We start from the raw sequence: 14408 nt of genomic DNA, 5'->3' as shown, positions 1-14408 counted from the left end.
CCATCCCTGCCCAATAACGGGCTCACATTCGAGCTGTTGGCATGGGAGGTGGGAGGACGGGGTCAGCTCGGACCCTCTACCCTTCGTAGTGCACCTTTCCGCTCCTGCTTCTGCTCTCCGGAGGACCGGAAAGGTGGGAAATGAGAACTGTAGAAGTGATTTCTGGCCTTGGGGGTGTGGAGGGCTGGGGTCCTGCTGGGGCTCTTGGTGGAGGAAGCAGGAGGATTCCAGGACATGGCATGGGGCAAAACTGGGGTCTGAGCCCACCCTAGAGAACCAAGCCAGGCCTTGGTGGCCCTATGTGGCAACAACAGAGAGCAAATTCAGGGAAATGGAGGCAGAAGGTGCATCGGCAATGGCGGGGTAAACTGGAAACCGCTTGGAGCCATAAACTACTGCTGCGACTCTCAACCCAGAGCTCTGAATCACAGCAAGCTCTGGGAACAGCGTGGCCTAGTGAAAAGAGCAGGGGCCTGGGAGTCAAAGGACCTGGCTTCTAATCCTGCCACTTGCCTGCCGTGTGACCTGGGGCAAGTCATTTAACCTCTAGGGCCTCAGTTTCCCTCTCTGTTCTCCTTCTCTGTCAGACTGTGAGCCCGAAGTTTGGACAGGGACTGTAACCGACTTGATGACTTCGTACCAACCCCGGTGTCAGTCAGTCAATCGTATTTATTGAGCACTCGCTGCGTGGAGAGCACTGTACCAACCACTTGGGAGAGTACAATATAACAATATGACAGACACGTTCCCTGACCACAACAAGCTTACAGTCTTACTTCGGTGCTTACTACGATGCTTGACATATAGCGGTGTTCAGCAAATTCCACAATTATTTTTATTGTTAGGAGGAGGACAGTCCTGGGGGCCACGAGGATGGGAGGGCTGAGGAGGTCCATTGACCACAGTTGTCTGGGCATCTATGTCTCCTAGAGGCCAGGGGATAGGCAGGGGATGGGCAGATCTCTGACTCTAAAAAGATACTGTGCACAGCTCCAAAAGCCTGGGTGCTCAGGTTTGGAGCATGTGCAGTGAAATTAAGAGGATTCCCGATGTGCACACTCTAGTGTCGGGATCGTTAGGAATCTCAGGAGGCCCCCGAGTCCTTAAATAACCCATTTTTCCATCATCTTTCACGCTTGCCAATGTTGGGAGGTGGTGATGGGGTGAGGATGGAAAACCCTGCCCCGGACCCAAGAAAATCTTGCTCCTTCCAGGTCGGGGATCACGTGTACCAACTCCGTCGTTCTCTTCCTGGCTCCTAGCCCAATGCTCCGCACACAGCAAGCGCTCAAAAAATTCCACTGATTGCCGAAGACCACTACTCTCCCTAGTTGGGTCATCACATAGGCCAAGCTTCCAGGCCAATCAATCGACGCTTCCCTCTGAGACCAGTTGGGCATCTTGCCTGCCCCAGGGTTAGGCGGTTAGAAAGGCGTGATGGGAGCTGCTGAGTTGCCCCGCTAGTTGCCCACCAGCTCCGTCCCCTACTCCTCCTATCCTCGGTGACATCATCAATGCCTCATAGCCCCGGTTTAAGAAGTTCTTCCCCTGGAAGTCTAGGGTAAGTAAGCCCTACTAGATTGCAAACTCCTTCGGGGCAGGGATGGTGTCTACTTACTCTATTTTCTCTTCCAGGTGCTCAGTACAGTGCTCTGCACTAAAAAATAAAGTCCATCCATTTACTGACTGGAAGTCCTGCTCCACCCGGAAGCTTGGCATTGTGATCGTTTACTCAGTGTGCTGGAGAGGGGCTGGGGATTTCTGGATTCTGGCTCCGAAGAGAGCTTGGTCCCCAGGATACTGGGTGAGGGACTCTCGTTGTGGGTGGGGAAAGGGAAAGCAGCGACACTTTTCCCTCTAGCTCACTGGGTCTGTGATTTGTGCCCACCTCTCCTTCTCTGTTTCTTTCTATGTTTCTCTCTCTCCCCGCCCCCCCCCCCTTCACTCCCTTCATATATCTATCTCTTCCCATATGCCTGTCTCGCTTTATCTCAGTGTGTCCCCGGCCCCCACACTGTCCTGCTTTCCTGCTTTTTTTAGCTGCTTTGCATCCCAGACGCTGCATAACTAAGGCTGCTCACAGGTGCAGGTGCTGGAACTGGCCTGGTTTCTTGGCTGCAAACTGTCCTCCCAGCCCGAGGGGGGAGACCGGCTCAGGGGAGGGGGAAGCTGTGGAGGCCCCTGGCATTCTTCACAGAGGCGGGAAATTCTTCCTGCCAACCCCCTCCATCCCAGAATCTCCTCCCTCAGCTAGGGCAGAGGATGCCGGCCTCCAGGGCCCAAGCCCAGAGACAAAAACACTGGAGTCCCGGGTTCCCGTAGGGTTGATCTGGCCATCGGCGGTAGCCCCTCCAGCCCGGTGGCCCCCACCCAAGCCTGGGCTCAGGGGGTGGTGACGCAGGCCATCTCATCCCCCAGGTCCTCCTCCTCTTCTTCCTCCTCCTCGCGGGAGCAGCAGGACTCCTGGTCACTGTACAGGGGCCCACGAGCGGAGAGCCCGAGCAGGTCACTGGCTGCGCTCTCCATTTCGTCCATGGTCAGGTGCCAGGCATCCGCTATCTCCCTCTTGGCAAATGCCACAAACTTGGGATCTCTGGCATAGAGACCCAGCCCCTCCGAGATCAGCACCTGGAAAGGAGACAAAGGGCTGAAGGTGGCGGGGGACCGGAAAGGCCAGGCCCAGGAGGAACAGGGGCACTGAGGGGTGCGGGGCCCCTGATGGGCGGAGCGGCCGCCGTGCCTGCCCCGTAACCCCGCTCGGCCCCAGGAGGCAGCTCCTGACACCCGCTGGGCCTGCCGGCCCCTCCACCCACCACCCCCTCCGGCCCCTGCTTCCAGCGGGGCCTTCCCAGACTCACAGCCTCCACCAGGCTGTCGGCGCTGCCCCTCTTGCCGCGGGAGCCGGACGGTCTCTGGGTGGGCACGCGGAGCTGGGTGTAGGCGCGGTAGGGTCCCTCGGGTTCCTCCTGGTACCAGCTGTCCCGGCCCCGGGGAGGGAGGCTACCCCCTGCACCCCTTTCCCAGCCATTTCCTCTGGCCTCTTCCACCAGGATCAGGGGGGCGTAGAGAAGACGGCCACGTGGCACAGGGTTGGCCCACGACTGGGACGAAGTCCCGGAGCCCTGGGGATGGGGAAGGAGGGCAAGGGGGCCGAGAGTCAATCGGAGACCCGGACAGACCTTACTCATTCTCCCGTTATTTTGTGACGGCGCGTTGCACTTCTCTTCTCCTTCCTCGCCAGACATCGCTTGGTACCTGTCCGTCTCCCCCGTTAATTTGCGACCTCCATTTCTTCTTTTTCGCTCCCTTCTGTGTCACCCAGCCCCACGGCACTTATGTACCTATCCGTACATTATATCAATGTCTGTCTCCCGCTCTAGACTGTAAGCTTGTTGTGGGCGGGGAGTGGGTCTTATATGGTTGTGTTGTACTCTCCCAAGCTCTTAGTACAGTTCCCTGAACACGGTAAGTGCTTAATAAATAGGATAGATTGGCAGGGATTGTGTCTTTTTATTTCTGATGTACTTTCCCAAGCGCTTAGCACGTGTTCTGCACCCAGTAGGGGCTCCACAGATGTAGCCGACTGGCACATGCGAACCAGACAGGGTTTTCAAGAAACAGGATATGTGGTTCAGGCTCCATGGACTAGCAAGAAGAAAGGAAGAGGGGAAAGGTGAAGGGGAGGAGGTGTGAACTCTAAGTTCCAAACTGTAAGCTGGTGATGGGCAGGGAACGTGTCCACTAATTCTGTTGTATTGAACTCTCCCAAGTGCTTAGTACAGTGCTCTGCGCATAGTGAGCACTCAATAAATATCATTGATTGATTGAGAGGAGAAAAAGGCCAGATCTCTCTGTCTGCGAGCAACAATTCCTCTGGCTGCTAGGGGCCTCTGCCTTCACCTTGTCCATCTCCTCCCTCCAGGAAGGACGGTAACTCCCCCCCGCCCTATCCTACCCTTAGAAAAACGAGGGTCTCCTGCTCCGACAGCTTCAGGGACGGACACTGCCCAGCCTCTCCTGGCTACTCGCAACCCTGTTAGGAAGTTCTGCCCTTTATCTAGAGCTTCAATCTAGACCAGAAGCTCCTTGTAGGCGGGGAACGTGACTATCAACTCTTTTGTACCGTATAGACTTAGTGCAGTGCTTAGTACAGACACGCAGCATCGTATGTGGATAGAGCACGGGCCTAGGAGTCAGAAGGTCATGGGTTCTAATCCCGGCTCTGCCGCACGTCTGGTGTGTGACCTCGGGCAAGTCACTTCACTGGGCCTCAGTTACCTCATCTGTATTATGAGGATTGAGGCCATGAGCCCCACGTGGGCAGGGACTGTATCCAACCCGATTTGCTTGTCTCCACCCAGCGTTTAGTACAGTGCTTGGCACATACTAAGCGCTTAACAATTGCCACAATTATTATTATTATTACATAAGGGCTTAACAAGTACCATTATTATTATTATTCTTACAGTGCTCTGCACTCAGTAAACATTCAATAACGACCATTGATGGATTGACTAATAAAGTCCCTCCCTCTGCAACTGAGTCCCTTTCTTCTTGTTCATGGGGAAGGGAAGGAGCTGTTCATCCTGGCCTCCATGAGTTACCCAGGAACTCGCAGCTGCTGCTGCTCTGCCATTTCTTCTTGGTCCTCTCTTTTCTACCTTCACCAAGTCCTGTCTTTGAGTCTCTCCATAACTTCCTCGGTGGGAGGAAGTCACCGAGACAGGGCAGAGAGGCATCAGGCCAATCCTGGGGCCTGTCAGTTCACATTTGAATAGGGTAGGGGCAGATCGGGAAGAGGATTCAGAGGAAAGAACCGGTTCTCTTGAGGCCTTCGAGGTCAGGAATCCCTCCTCTTACCCCTGGAAAGTCATCCCTTGGACTGCCCCATCCCCTTGCCTCCCCATCCCGGCCTTTGCCCGTCTCTTTGCTCACCTGTGGCCGGCGGCGCCCCGGAGGCGGGTTCTGATGGTAGGTGCCTGGGATGGGCATGTCCTCACAGCTGCCCTGGCGCCGCAGGCACTGGATGGTGAAACTTGGCTTCCGGCCTGGGGGATTTGGCCGATCCGGGTGGGGAGGGAGGAGGAGGGCAGGCAGCTGCATCACTCTCCCTTCCCCGCCCAACACAGTGGGTACACTCTCCCTTCCCAGGACAGGGGTTATGGAGGCATGAGCAAGCGGGCTTCTGCAGAGGACTGATGGTGGAGATGCCAACACCGCTTGCACGCTTTCATGAGTGGTGTAATTCTCACAGGCACTCACACACACACACACAAACACACGCACAGGCTCCCCAGTGGCTCCTGGGCATCTCTCGATCAACCTCTGGGCCTCTGAATCACTGCCTCCCCTTCCCCACCCACCCCGTTCCTTACCGGCAGGAGTTGGGGGCAGCAGGCGACGGCGTTGGGCCCGGTGACCGTCCAACCTCCCGGCGGCCCGGCTCTGGGAGAAGTGGCGGAAGGGCCGGGGGAGGGGCAGGGACCCCCCGGCCGAGTCTCCGCGCCGGTCTGGGCTCGGGTCTCCCGGCCTTCAGTGATAGCGGGCAGAGAACGTACAGAGGACTAGCGGCACGGGCCCGTCCGAGTCGTAAGTGAGCGCCAGTGAGAGATGCACGGTCCTACCTCCTTCCAGCCCAGAGTGACCTCCTGACCCTTGGACTCTTAGACGCCTGACCCTTCCTGACCCTTCCTCTTCCCGACCCTTAGGGAAGCAGCGTGGTTCAGTGGAAAGAGCACGGGCTTGGGAGTCAGAGGTCATAGGTTCGAATGCCGGCTCTGCCACTTGTCAGCTGTGTGACCGCGGGCAAGGCACTTCACTTCTCCGTGCCTCAGTTACCTCATTGGTAAAATGGGGATTAAGACTCTGAGTCTCATGAGTGGGACAACCTGATTACCCTGTATCTACCCCAGCGCTTAGAACAGCGCTCCGCACATAGTAAGCGCTTAACAAATACCAACATTATTATTATTATTGGACTCAAGGAGGTCGGGGCTAACTAACTTTACAGCCACCTCGGTCTGACTAAGACAGAACAGTTGAAGTTTCTTGGATGGTTAAGCCATTTTGTTGGCCTTCTCTAGATCCCTTAGCCGTAAGTAGTTTGCAAACGCTCCACGGAGGAGATGATCGTCGAGAAAACCAAATCACTCGTCACTTGAAAGCCAGCTCTGCGTTTCACCGGGGAATAAGGAAACACAAGTGTCCCTCCCGCAAAATACTCGGTTACCCAAGGATTGAGTCGTTGCTAATCATTGTGCCGTAGCTCAATTTTTCCTTTGATAAATAGGTCATTTTCAGCTCAGCTTCAACCCTTTGAGAGCGGCGTTCTCCACTAGGTGGCAAATCTCATTATGTGTGAGTCACTCCTGGGCGGCAGAGTTGGGAAACCAGGCTGGGTGGGGTGAAGAAGCCAGTCCGCCTGGATTCCAGTTTCCTGGGGATTGGGGCTCCATTCTTCCACTTCTCAGGAAATTGGGCTCAGGGAGGGGAGGGGAGTGGGTGAGCCTGAGGGAGTGTGCCTGCATCAATAATAGCGATAGTAGTATCCATCAAGCACTTAGTGTGTGCAGAGACTGTACTAAGCGCCGGGAAAAAATACGCAGGTCAGAGTTAGACACAATCGCTGGCCCATCTAAAGAGAGCGAGCGTCCCTCAGTGTCTTTTTCTCGCTCTTTTGGTGTTGGTGGGGCCGACCTGTGCCCCGCGCTAGCCACGTACCTGCCTTGGGCCTGGGGACCCCGTGCTACGTCCTCACGGCTGCCGTAGCTCCGTTCCACCCTGGTCTCCACCCCAGAGCCCTCTGGGGTGGCTGGTCCCTCCGGGAGGGTCGGGGGGAAGCAGACGACCCCCGGACTCCTGAGGAAAAAGGAGAAGGAGGGGAGGAGAAGGGGGAGGGGGCTCCCGGAGAATTAAGTGGGATAAAGGAAGGGACAAAACCGGCCGTTGGCCCCTGTCCACCTGCCCGTCTCCAAGCTCAACCCCTTCCCACCCCCTGATGCCTACCCCACCTACTCCACCCCTTGGGTCTGAGCCTAGGGAGATTTGAGATTCTGACATTAAAGAAGGGACTCAGAACCACTGGCTAATTAAAGCAGGAAGCAGGGCTGGGTGAGAAAGCTGAGCTTAACAGAGAAGCTGCACATCTCCCTTCCGGGGTTGGTTGGGAGTCCAAACATCAAAGAGGGACCGGGGCTGTTTGGAAGATTTGGCCAAAACTGAGTGTATAAAGGTGAGAAAATTGGGAGACTCATGACCTTTCGGGCAAGCTGAGAAGAAGGAGGAAGGCCCTAGGAAGAAAGAGGTGAGCATTATGGGAGCAATTTAGGGCCTAACCTAGGATAGGACCAATTGGGATACCTACGGCGGGTCTCCTAAAGCACTCAATCACCTTGACCCCTCCTTCCTCACCTCGCTATTCTCCTACTACAACCCAACCCACACACCTTACTCCTCTGACGCTAACCTTCTCACTGTACCTCGATCTCGTCTATCTCTCTGCCGACCTCGCTCACGTTCTGCCTCCGGCCTGGAACGCCCTCCCGCCTCAGATCTGACAGACAAGTACTCTCTCCCCCTCCAAAGCCTTATTGAAGTCACCTCTCCTCCAAGAGGCCTTCCCTGACTAAGCCCCCCTTTCCTCTTCTCCCACTCCCTTCTGCGTTGCCCTGACCTGCTCTTTTTATTCGTCCCCCCTCCCAGCCCCGCGGCACTTATGTACAGATGTCTAATTGATTTATTTATACGCATGTCTCTCTCCCCCTCTAAACTGTAAGCTCACTGTGGGCAGGGAATGTGACTGTTTATTGTTTCATTGTACTCTCCCGGGTGCTTAGTACAATACTCTGCACACAGTAAGTGCTCAAATAATACGACTGATTGACTGACCTACTGATTCTAAGGGATTCTCTCTCCTTGAAGCGAGCAACTCTGGGCAATACGGCAGCCGATGGGGAAGGGGAGCACTTGTGCTCCTGAATTACAGTTGCCCCGACAGACGGCCACCGGCTCCCCTCGCTGCTCCCGGAGTGGCAGCCGCCTGAGTTCTGCTCCCAGGAGGGCCGGGAGTCCCTAGCGGGTGAGGCCGGGTCCACGATCTTCCCCAGAAGGTTGGGGAGGAGGAGGCAGCAGAGGGTTTGTCTGACAGGGGGGAATGGGGTGGAGTTTTGAGCTGGAACTCCTGCCCCTTAAACCCTCAACCTCTTTCTCGCACTGGGGAGCGGATCCCAGCACCTCCCCTCCCCGTCTCATCTAGGGACACTCCTCCATTGAAGGCTCCAGACGTGCCGTTACTTCAGAAGAATTAGAATAATTTGGGGGGGGGAAGAAGTGATCTCGTTTGGGGCCTTGAGGATCAAGCAGGCCATAACTGGATAAATCACTCTCAGTTTAAAGTGCCACAGTGACGTTGTGTATTGGTGGCTTCGGAGTCTCCTGAAAATCATACTGAACCTGACTGTCCTCCTACTGGACAAACGGCCTAAAATCAAATGCCAAAAGTCCAGCCGGCATCAAACGGGAGTTGAAATCCACCCACGGACAACCTCGGCCACTGAAGGTTTCACTAGGGAGAGTAGGGGGTTTGGGGTTCAGTTGGGGTCAGGGCTCGGTGCCGGTGACCTGTGTTCAATCAATCAGTGGCGCTTACTGTGTGCAGGGTGTTTTCGAAGGTTGGGCTGCAGGTGACTGAACATTATAGGAGATTGATTCATTTGAGGATTGAACTTTAGCTCTGCGGTTTCTGATGCTTCAATTTTCAGTTCCCTCTGGACAGTTTCTAACCTCAGCTGGGACAAAGCAAGGCCTTTCCTCCTTATGTCCCTCCCCAGGGCTCCCTCTCCCCTTCCCCTGCCCACCCCCTCGTCCCACGGCCCTACCCCCTCCACGTACCTGAGGGAGTGAGGCCCGAGCCGTGACTCCATGGGCTGACCGGGGCTGGGGCTGCCCTCCTCCTCTTCCTCCTCCTCACCGGCGCCCCGGGGGCCACGAGGCTGACTGGCGGCAGGGGAGCTGAGGGAGCCTGGGGGGCCACCTGTTGAGGGCTCACTGTCCCCAGTGTTTAAGGGCAGAGAGGTCGCGGAGGTCCAGCGAGAAGGTGGCCGGGGGTTGTCTGGGGCCTGTGGGGGAGAGGGGTGTGAGCCAGAGCAGGGTGGCAAAGAGATTTCTGCTTAGGCAGGGCCTGTGGAGGTTGGGAAGGATCCTTGAGGTCTTTATGGATGGGGGCATCTCTGGGTAAGAAGGATTTCTGTGGGGCAGGTCCGACCCTCGGGAGGAATCGTTGTGGAGCTGAAGGAGCTCTCTGTGGGGAAGGGGTCTCCGGGTTGAGATCTTGTCTTTGGTCTCTGGGGAGCTCTCCCTGTTGTCTCAAGGATAGATTTCTGAGAGGAGGATTCTGAAGGCGGGTTTTCTGGTAAATGGGAAAGCTGGGGGATATTGCTTGCTGCGTGGAGGGGGTGGACGCTAGAAGCAGGTGTTTGGGGGCAGGGTCTCTCGGTCTATGTATTCTTACCAGGCGGGATTCAGCCTTCTGACCCTCAGTCTCCCCTCCCTTTAGATCACAGGACAGGGCCTGCCGCATCTCAGGGGCCAGGTCCTGCAGGCTCTTCAGTCCAGCCTGGGGGGAGAGGGCAAAGGTCAGAAACAGCCCTGCCTTCCACACTGGCTCCATGCGCCTTGTCTCCCCCGCCCCCCCCCCCCACGCTTCCACAGATGTCAACTCCCCTGGGGAAACAGGAACCATTGTTCCCTGGGTTTCCCAACGTAAAGGCCAAACCTTTGGACCCACAGCCTCCGTCATCCTGGGGCTCCAACAGACCCAGAGTGTCCAAGCAGGGCTAAGAGTCTGTAAAGATCAGCTCTCCGAAGGCTGTTCCCCTCTCCCGTGGGCCCCCGCATCCCGCCACCCCCTTAGAATCCCTCACTTGAATTGAAAAGTTGTCCCCTCTATCTTTCCTCCCTCCCCAAGTGTGTCCTGGCCAGCCCCATTCCCCACCACCTGCAGGGCAGAGGAACGGCTGGGCGAGGCCTCGGAGCCCAGAAGACCTCTTTCCTTCCGCCGCCTGAACTTGCGGAAATAGTCCTGAATCAGGAAGGTGGCATAGAATTTCCCCACGGTGACCTCCTCCTCTGGGGAGAGAGGGCAGAGGTCAAGGAATGCTGCCCCTCTTCCACTCCTAGGGTTCCCATCCCAGGGGGAGAGAGGGGCAAATGGGTCTCCAGAGAGTCTCCGGGAGACCCTGGCAGTCCCGCTGGGATCCTGGGCAGAACCTGGTGGGGAGCTGACCTTCGGGTGTGGGTATGACCTCATCCAGGAGCCTCGGTTTGGTGCGTTTCCAGATCTTTTTGATGACGATGCGCAGCTCCTGATTGGCCAGATCCAGGTTCCCTGGAGTTGGTGGGGCCGGGCAAGGGCCGAGAGAAGCCGAGGGAACCCAGGCCCAAACAGGGAGAGGGACATGTGAGTGGAGAGGTCCCTTCACCCCCCCTGCTCCCTTCACTGTCCTCCTCTTCCCCCAGTCAGCTGAATTTCCTCCTGTCTTTCTCCCTCCCCCGGGGGCTCCCAACCTCCACCGCTTTCCACTTCTCCTCACCCTCAGTCTTGATCCGCAACGAGGTCCTCACCAGGGCGAAGAGCGTGGCGTTGAACGTGACCGTCCCATCTGCATCGAGGGGCATGTTCATGGCCACGAGCCTCTGTGGGACACGGGGACAGAGCTGAAATGGGGGAAGAGGGAGAGGGGCTGGCCGGACGGTGCACCTGACCGCCTTTCTTCTCCTCTAACAACTATGGAGAGAGGTGAGGTTGGTCCCAACCCCCGGATGCCCCCTTCTCCCCCAGAGCCCCCCTAGGCTTCACCCCAGCAACCCCTCTAGGGAAAATAGAGTCCATTGGAGTTCTGGGGGAAGAGGCTGGAACTCCAGAGAGGGGAGCAGGACAAGTGGAGGCCAACCTTGCAGGCTACCCGGTGAGGACAGAGCTTGCCAAACCCCAGAGGAGGCTGGATCCGACGCAACAGAGCCACCACATCCAAATGTTTGATGCGGCCTCTATGGAGAGAAACACCAGCATTCCCCTGGCTGTCCCACCCCTTCTACCTGGATTTCCACATCTCCGCTGTCTTCCCTGATATCTGCTTCTTCTCCCCTTTGCTTCCTATCCTGGCTCCCCACTCCTCCCTCTTTGCCGCCTTCCTGTTTAGGGCCCCTCCCCTCGCCGCTCTCCTACTACAACCCAGCCCGCACACTTTGCCCCTCTGGCGCCAAGCTACTCTCTGTATCATGATCTTTTCTATCTCGCCACCGACCTCTCGCCCACATCCCGTCTCTGGTCTTGAACGCCCTCCATCTTTGTAACCGGCAGACAATTCTCCCCACCTTCAAAGCCTTATTGAAGGCACAACTCCATGAGGCTTTCCTTGACTAAGCCCTCATTTCCTCTTCTCCCATTTCCTTTTGCTCTCATTTTATTCACCCCCTACTCAGCCCCACAGCACTTATGTAGATACGAACATGCCCAGAATTCATTTACTTCTTGTAAAGTCTGTCTCCTCCTGGAGACTGTAAACTCACTGTGGGCAGAGAACATGTCTACCAACTCTGTTTTATTGTGCTCTCCCAAATGATCTGCACACAGTAAGCACTCAATAAATACGATTGATCAGCTGATTGATTGATCAAGGAGAAAGAGAGAGTATTTGGGTCAGACCAGCTGGGATGGACCTAGGGACTGAATTTATGGGTCCCCAGTGGCTCTCGGGGGTAGGCGGGAGAAGGCCCGGTCTCATACTTGGCAGCCGGGTCATACTCAGACCAGATCCTCTTGAATTCATCCAGGTGATGGGGCCCTAGGATGGACCAGTCACGGGTCAGGTAGTCAAAGTTGTCCATAATGACAGCCACAAAGAGGTTAATGATCTGGGTGGCAGAAACAGGAAGGGTAGGGTCAGACTCAGGGGCCAGTCAGATTGAGGAGGGATGTGGGGGCTCATGATCAACTGGTATGGAGATATGGAGCTCTGGGGTGTGAATGGTGGGTCTGAGAGGGGGTCAGCTCTCAGAGCTGCAGGCATGGAGAGGCTCAGGGAGGGCCAGTGGCATGAGGGACCTGGGGGCTTGGGGATCGAGGGGGAGTTTGGGGTGAAGGTCGGGGCGGGGGGTGTCGGATCTCACCAGAAAGGCACAGAGCATGAAGAAACTGATGAAATAGACAATCGCGAAGTTGCTGCCGCAGGTGAACTCCTCTCCAGGACCATAGTCGGATTCAGGGTCACAGCGTTTTCCCGGCAGGCTGGCCAACATGATCTCTTGCCATGCCTCCCCAGTGGCACACCTGGGCATGAGCCATGCGGGACGAGCCAATTAGGGAAGGGGGAAAGTCAAACCACGGAGGGGTGGTGGAAGCCAGGCAGAGCTAGCAGGTTCACCCCGCGAACGGACGGGTCAGCCCGAGGAGGGACAAGTTGCCCAGCCCAGGGCATCAATCACCTTGAGGATAGGGGTGTGGGCAGAACGGGCAATCCAGGAAGGAGCTGGGCCTATCTCAAGTTCAATTGGTTGATTAGTGTTTTTTTATGGCATTTGTTAAATGCTTACTATGTGCCAGGCACTGTACTAAGCACTGGGGTAGGTACAAGCTTATCAGGTTGGACTCAGTCTCTGTCCCACATGGGGCTCACAGTCTTAATCCTCATTTTACAGATGAGGTAACGGAGGTACAGAGAAGTGAAGTGACTCGCCCAAGGTCACACAGCTGACCCGTGGCAGAGCGGGGATTAGAACCCAGTCCTTCTGACTCCCGGAGCCGTGCTCTATCCTCTAGGCCACGCTGCTTCTTAGGGTTTGGACCAGGATCCTCAAGGGGGCGGAGGCAGTTTGGGTAGGCACATAACCACTAGTGGGAGCGGATGGGGTGGGGGGAAACCAGCCCAAGGAGGAGAAGGGGAGGGCTAGGCCGGATTGGGGAGAGAAAGCTGGCTGGGCTCAGTGGAGAGGCCAGTGCTGACTCTTCCCCTGGAGGGCCGGTACACTCCTGACTGACCAGGGAGGCTGCAGAAGACCAGGGAGGACTAGGGAAGGGCTACCGTGGGCTGCAGCGAGCCGGGGAGGGCCAGAAAGGACTGAGGAGGGCTGGGAAAGGCAAGAGAGGGCCGCAGAGGGCCAGCAAGGGCCGGGGAGGGCTGGTGGAAGCACCGGGGAGGGTTGGGAAGGGCCAGGGAGGATCACGATACCTGAAGAGCAGGAGTACGGCCTGGGGGAAGGTCTGGAAGTTGTTGTTGCGATTGATCTGGGTCCCATCCTGCATCGCCACCTTCCCAAAGGTCTTGGAGAGCAGAAGGAGGGTGGTCACAGCGCTTACCTCCGAGCCCCTGGAAGCCCCATCCTCATCTTCTGCCCGACTCCCCTCGATTCTGATTGCGTTTTCTAATCTGCTTGCAGAGTTCTTCTAGGACTCCAGGACACAAGACCCCCGAGGATACGGATTTGAACAAATCCAGCTGCTTCGAGTATTCTGAAACCATTTCTCGGTCTCTTCCCATTCTAGCTTGGCTTTCTGGTCTCCGGGTCAGGTGGACCACCTACCTGCTGATTACTGGGGAAATCTGCTCCGTGTCTGGGTTTGGGGCAGTCCTGCCCGGTACCCCCCGGGGATTGGGGAGCTGACTGCCAACCCGGGCCTGAGGATCCATGCTCCCGACTTGGCGTACGAGTTGGTTGTCCTGCGTGTGTCCCCCATATTTCGTGGGGGCCAGCCCCCCAAAACCCAGCTCACCTGCATGCCGATGACAGCATAAATGAAGAATATCATAGCTATGAGGAGCGCTACGTACGGCAGAGCCTGGGGTCGGGCAGAACAGGGAAAGACGGAAAAGAAGGGAGAGAAACAATCAGGGCTCTGAAGGGAGAGGTGGAACCAGAAGACCCAGCATGTCTTGTTTTCCTCAGGCAGAGCAGTGCATGCTGAGAGTGAGACTTCCAGAAGAAATAGGGAATTTGTGTGTGTGTGAGAGAAAGAGAGAGCGAGAGAGAGGGCGTGTGTGTGTACTTGTGGTGGGGGATCATTCTACCTGGAAGGATTTGATAAATGTCCACAGCAATGTGCGTATGCCTTCACCCTTGCTGAGCAGCTTCACCAAGCGCATGACACGGAAGAGGCGGAAGAAGGTGATGGAGATGCGAGAGCTGTCCTCCGAGCTCTGTGGGGGCCAACCGGGGAGTCCCTCAGACCAAGCCCCTGTCACCCATCCCACCACAGCTGTGTCCGGCTCCACCTTTTTGATGCCCATTCCTGACAGGGGAGGGGATGTTGGGGAGAAAGGGAGGGACATTAAGGCTAAGGAGTAGCTTCAGCTTTCTCTTCCCTGATTTGACCTAGTTTAGGGTGAGGAGGAGGCAGAAGGGAAAAAGGGGGA

The 14408-nt window shown here is 56.5% G+C and overlaps 1 protein-coding gene across 1 annotated transcript in view; it reads right to left on the bottom strand.

Annotated features, from left to right (window-relative positions):
* Nucleotides 1-1958: 1958 nt before the first annotated feature.
* Nucleotides 1959-14408, bottom strand: part of CACNA1F (calcium voltage-gated channel subunit alpha1 F) — a 34454-nt gene continuing 22004 nt past the window's right edge. The window contains exons 32-46 of the mRNA XM_039912444.1: nt 14064-14192; nt 13769-13834; nt 13227-13318; nt 12169-12328; nt 11786-11913; nt 10950-11046; nt 10590-10692; nt 10283-10384; nt 9995-10125; nt 9509-9613; nt 8890-9116; nt 6571-6858; nt 4936-5530; nt 2859-3122; nt 1959-2628 (exon numbers count right to left, since the gene is read on the bottom strand). Of these exons, the coding sequence (XP_039768378.1) occupies nt 2383-2628; nt 2859-3122; nt 4936-5530; nt 6571-6858; nt 8890-9116; nt 9509-9613; nt 9995-10125; nt 10283-10384; nt 10590-10692; nt 10950-11046; nt 11786-11913; nt 12169-12328; nt 13227-13318; nt 13769-13834; nt 14064-14192 (2733 nt within the window). The 3' untranslated portion in view covers nt 1959-2382. The remainder of the gene's footprint in view (nt 2629-2858; nt 3123-4935; nt 5531-6570; nt 6859-8889; nt 9117-9508; nt 9614-9994; nt 10126-10282; nt 10385-10589; nt 10693-10949; nt 11047-11785; nt 11914-12168; nt 12329-13226; nt 13319-13768; nt 13835-14063; nt 14193-14408) is intronic.

This window comes from Ornithorhynchus anatinus, chromosome 6 (assembly GCF_004115215.2).
Source record: "Ornithorhynchus anatinus isolate Pmale09 chromosome 6, mOrnAna1.pri.v4, whole genome shotgun sequence".
Classification (NCBI taxonomy): Eukaryota; Metazoa; Chordata; class Mammalia; order Monotremata; family Ornithorhynchidae; genus Ornithorhynchus; species Ornithorhynchus anatinus.
This window is presented reverse-complemented; position numbering and strand designations above follow the sequence as displayed.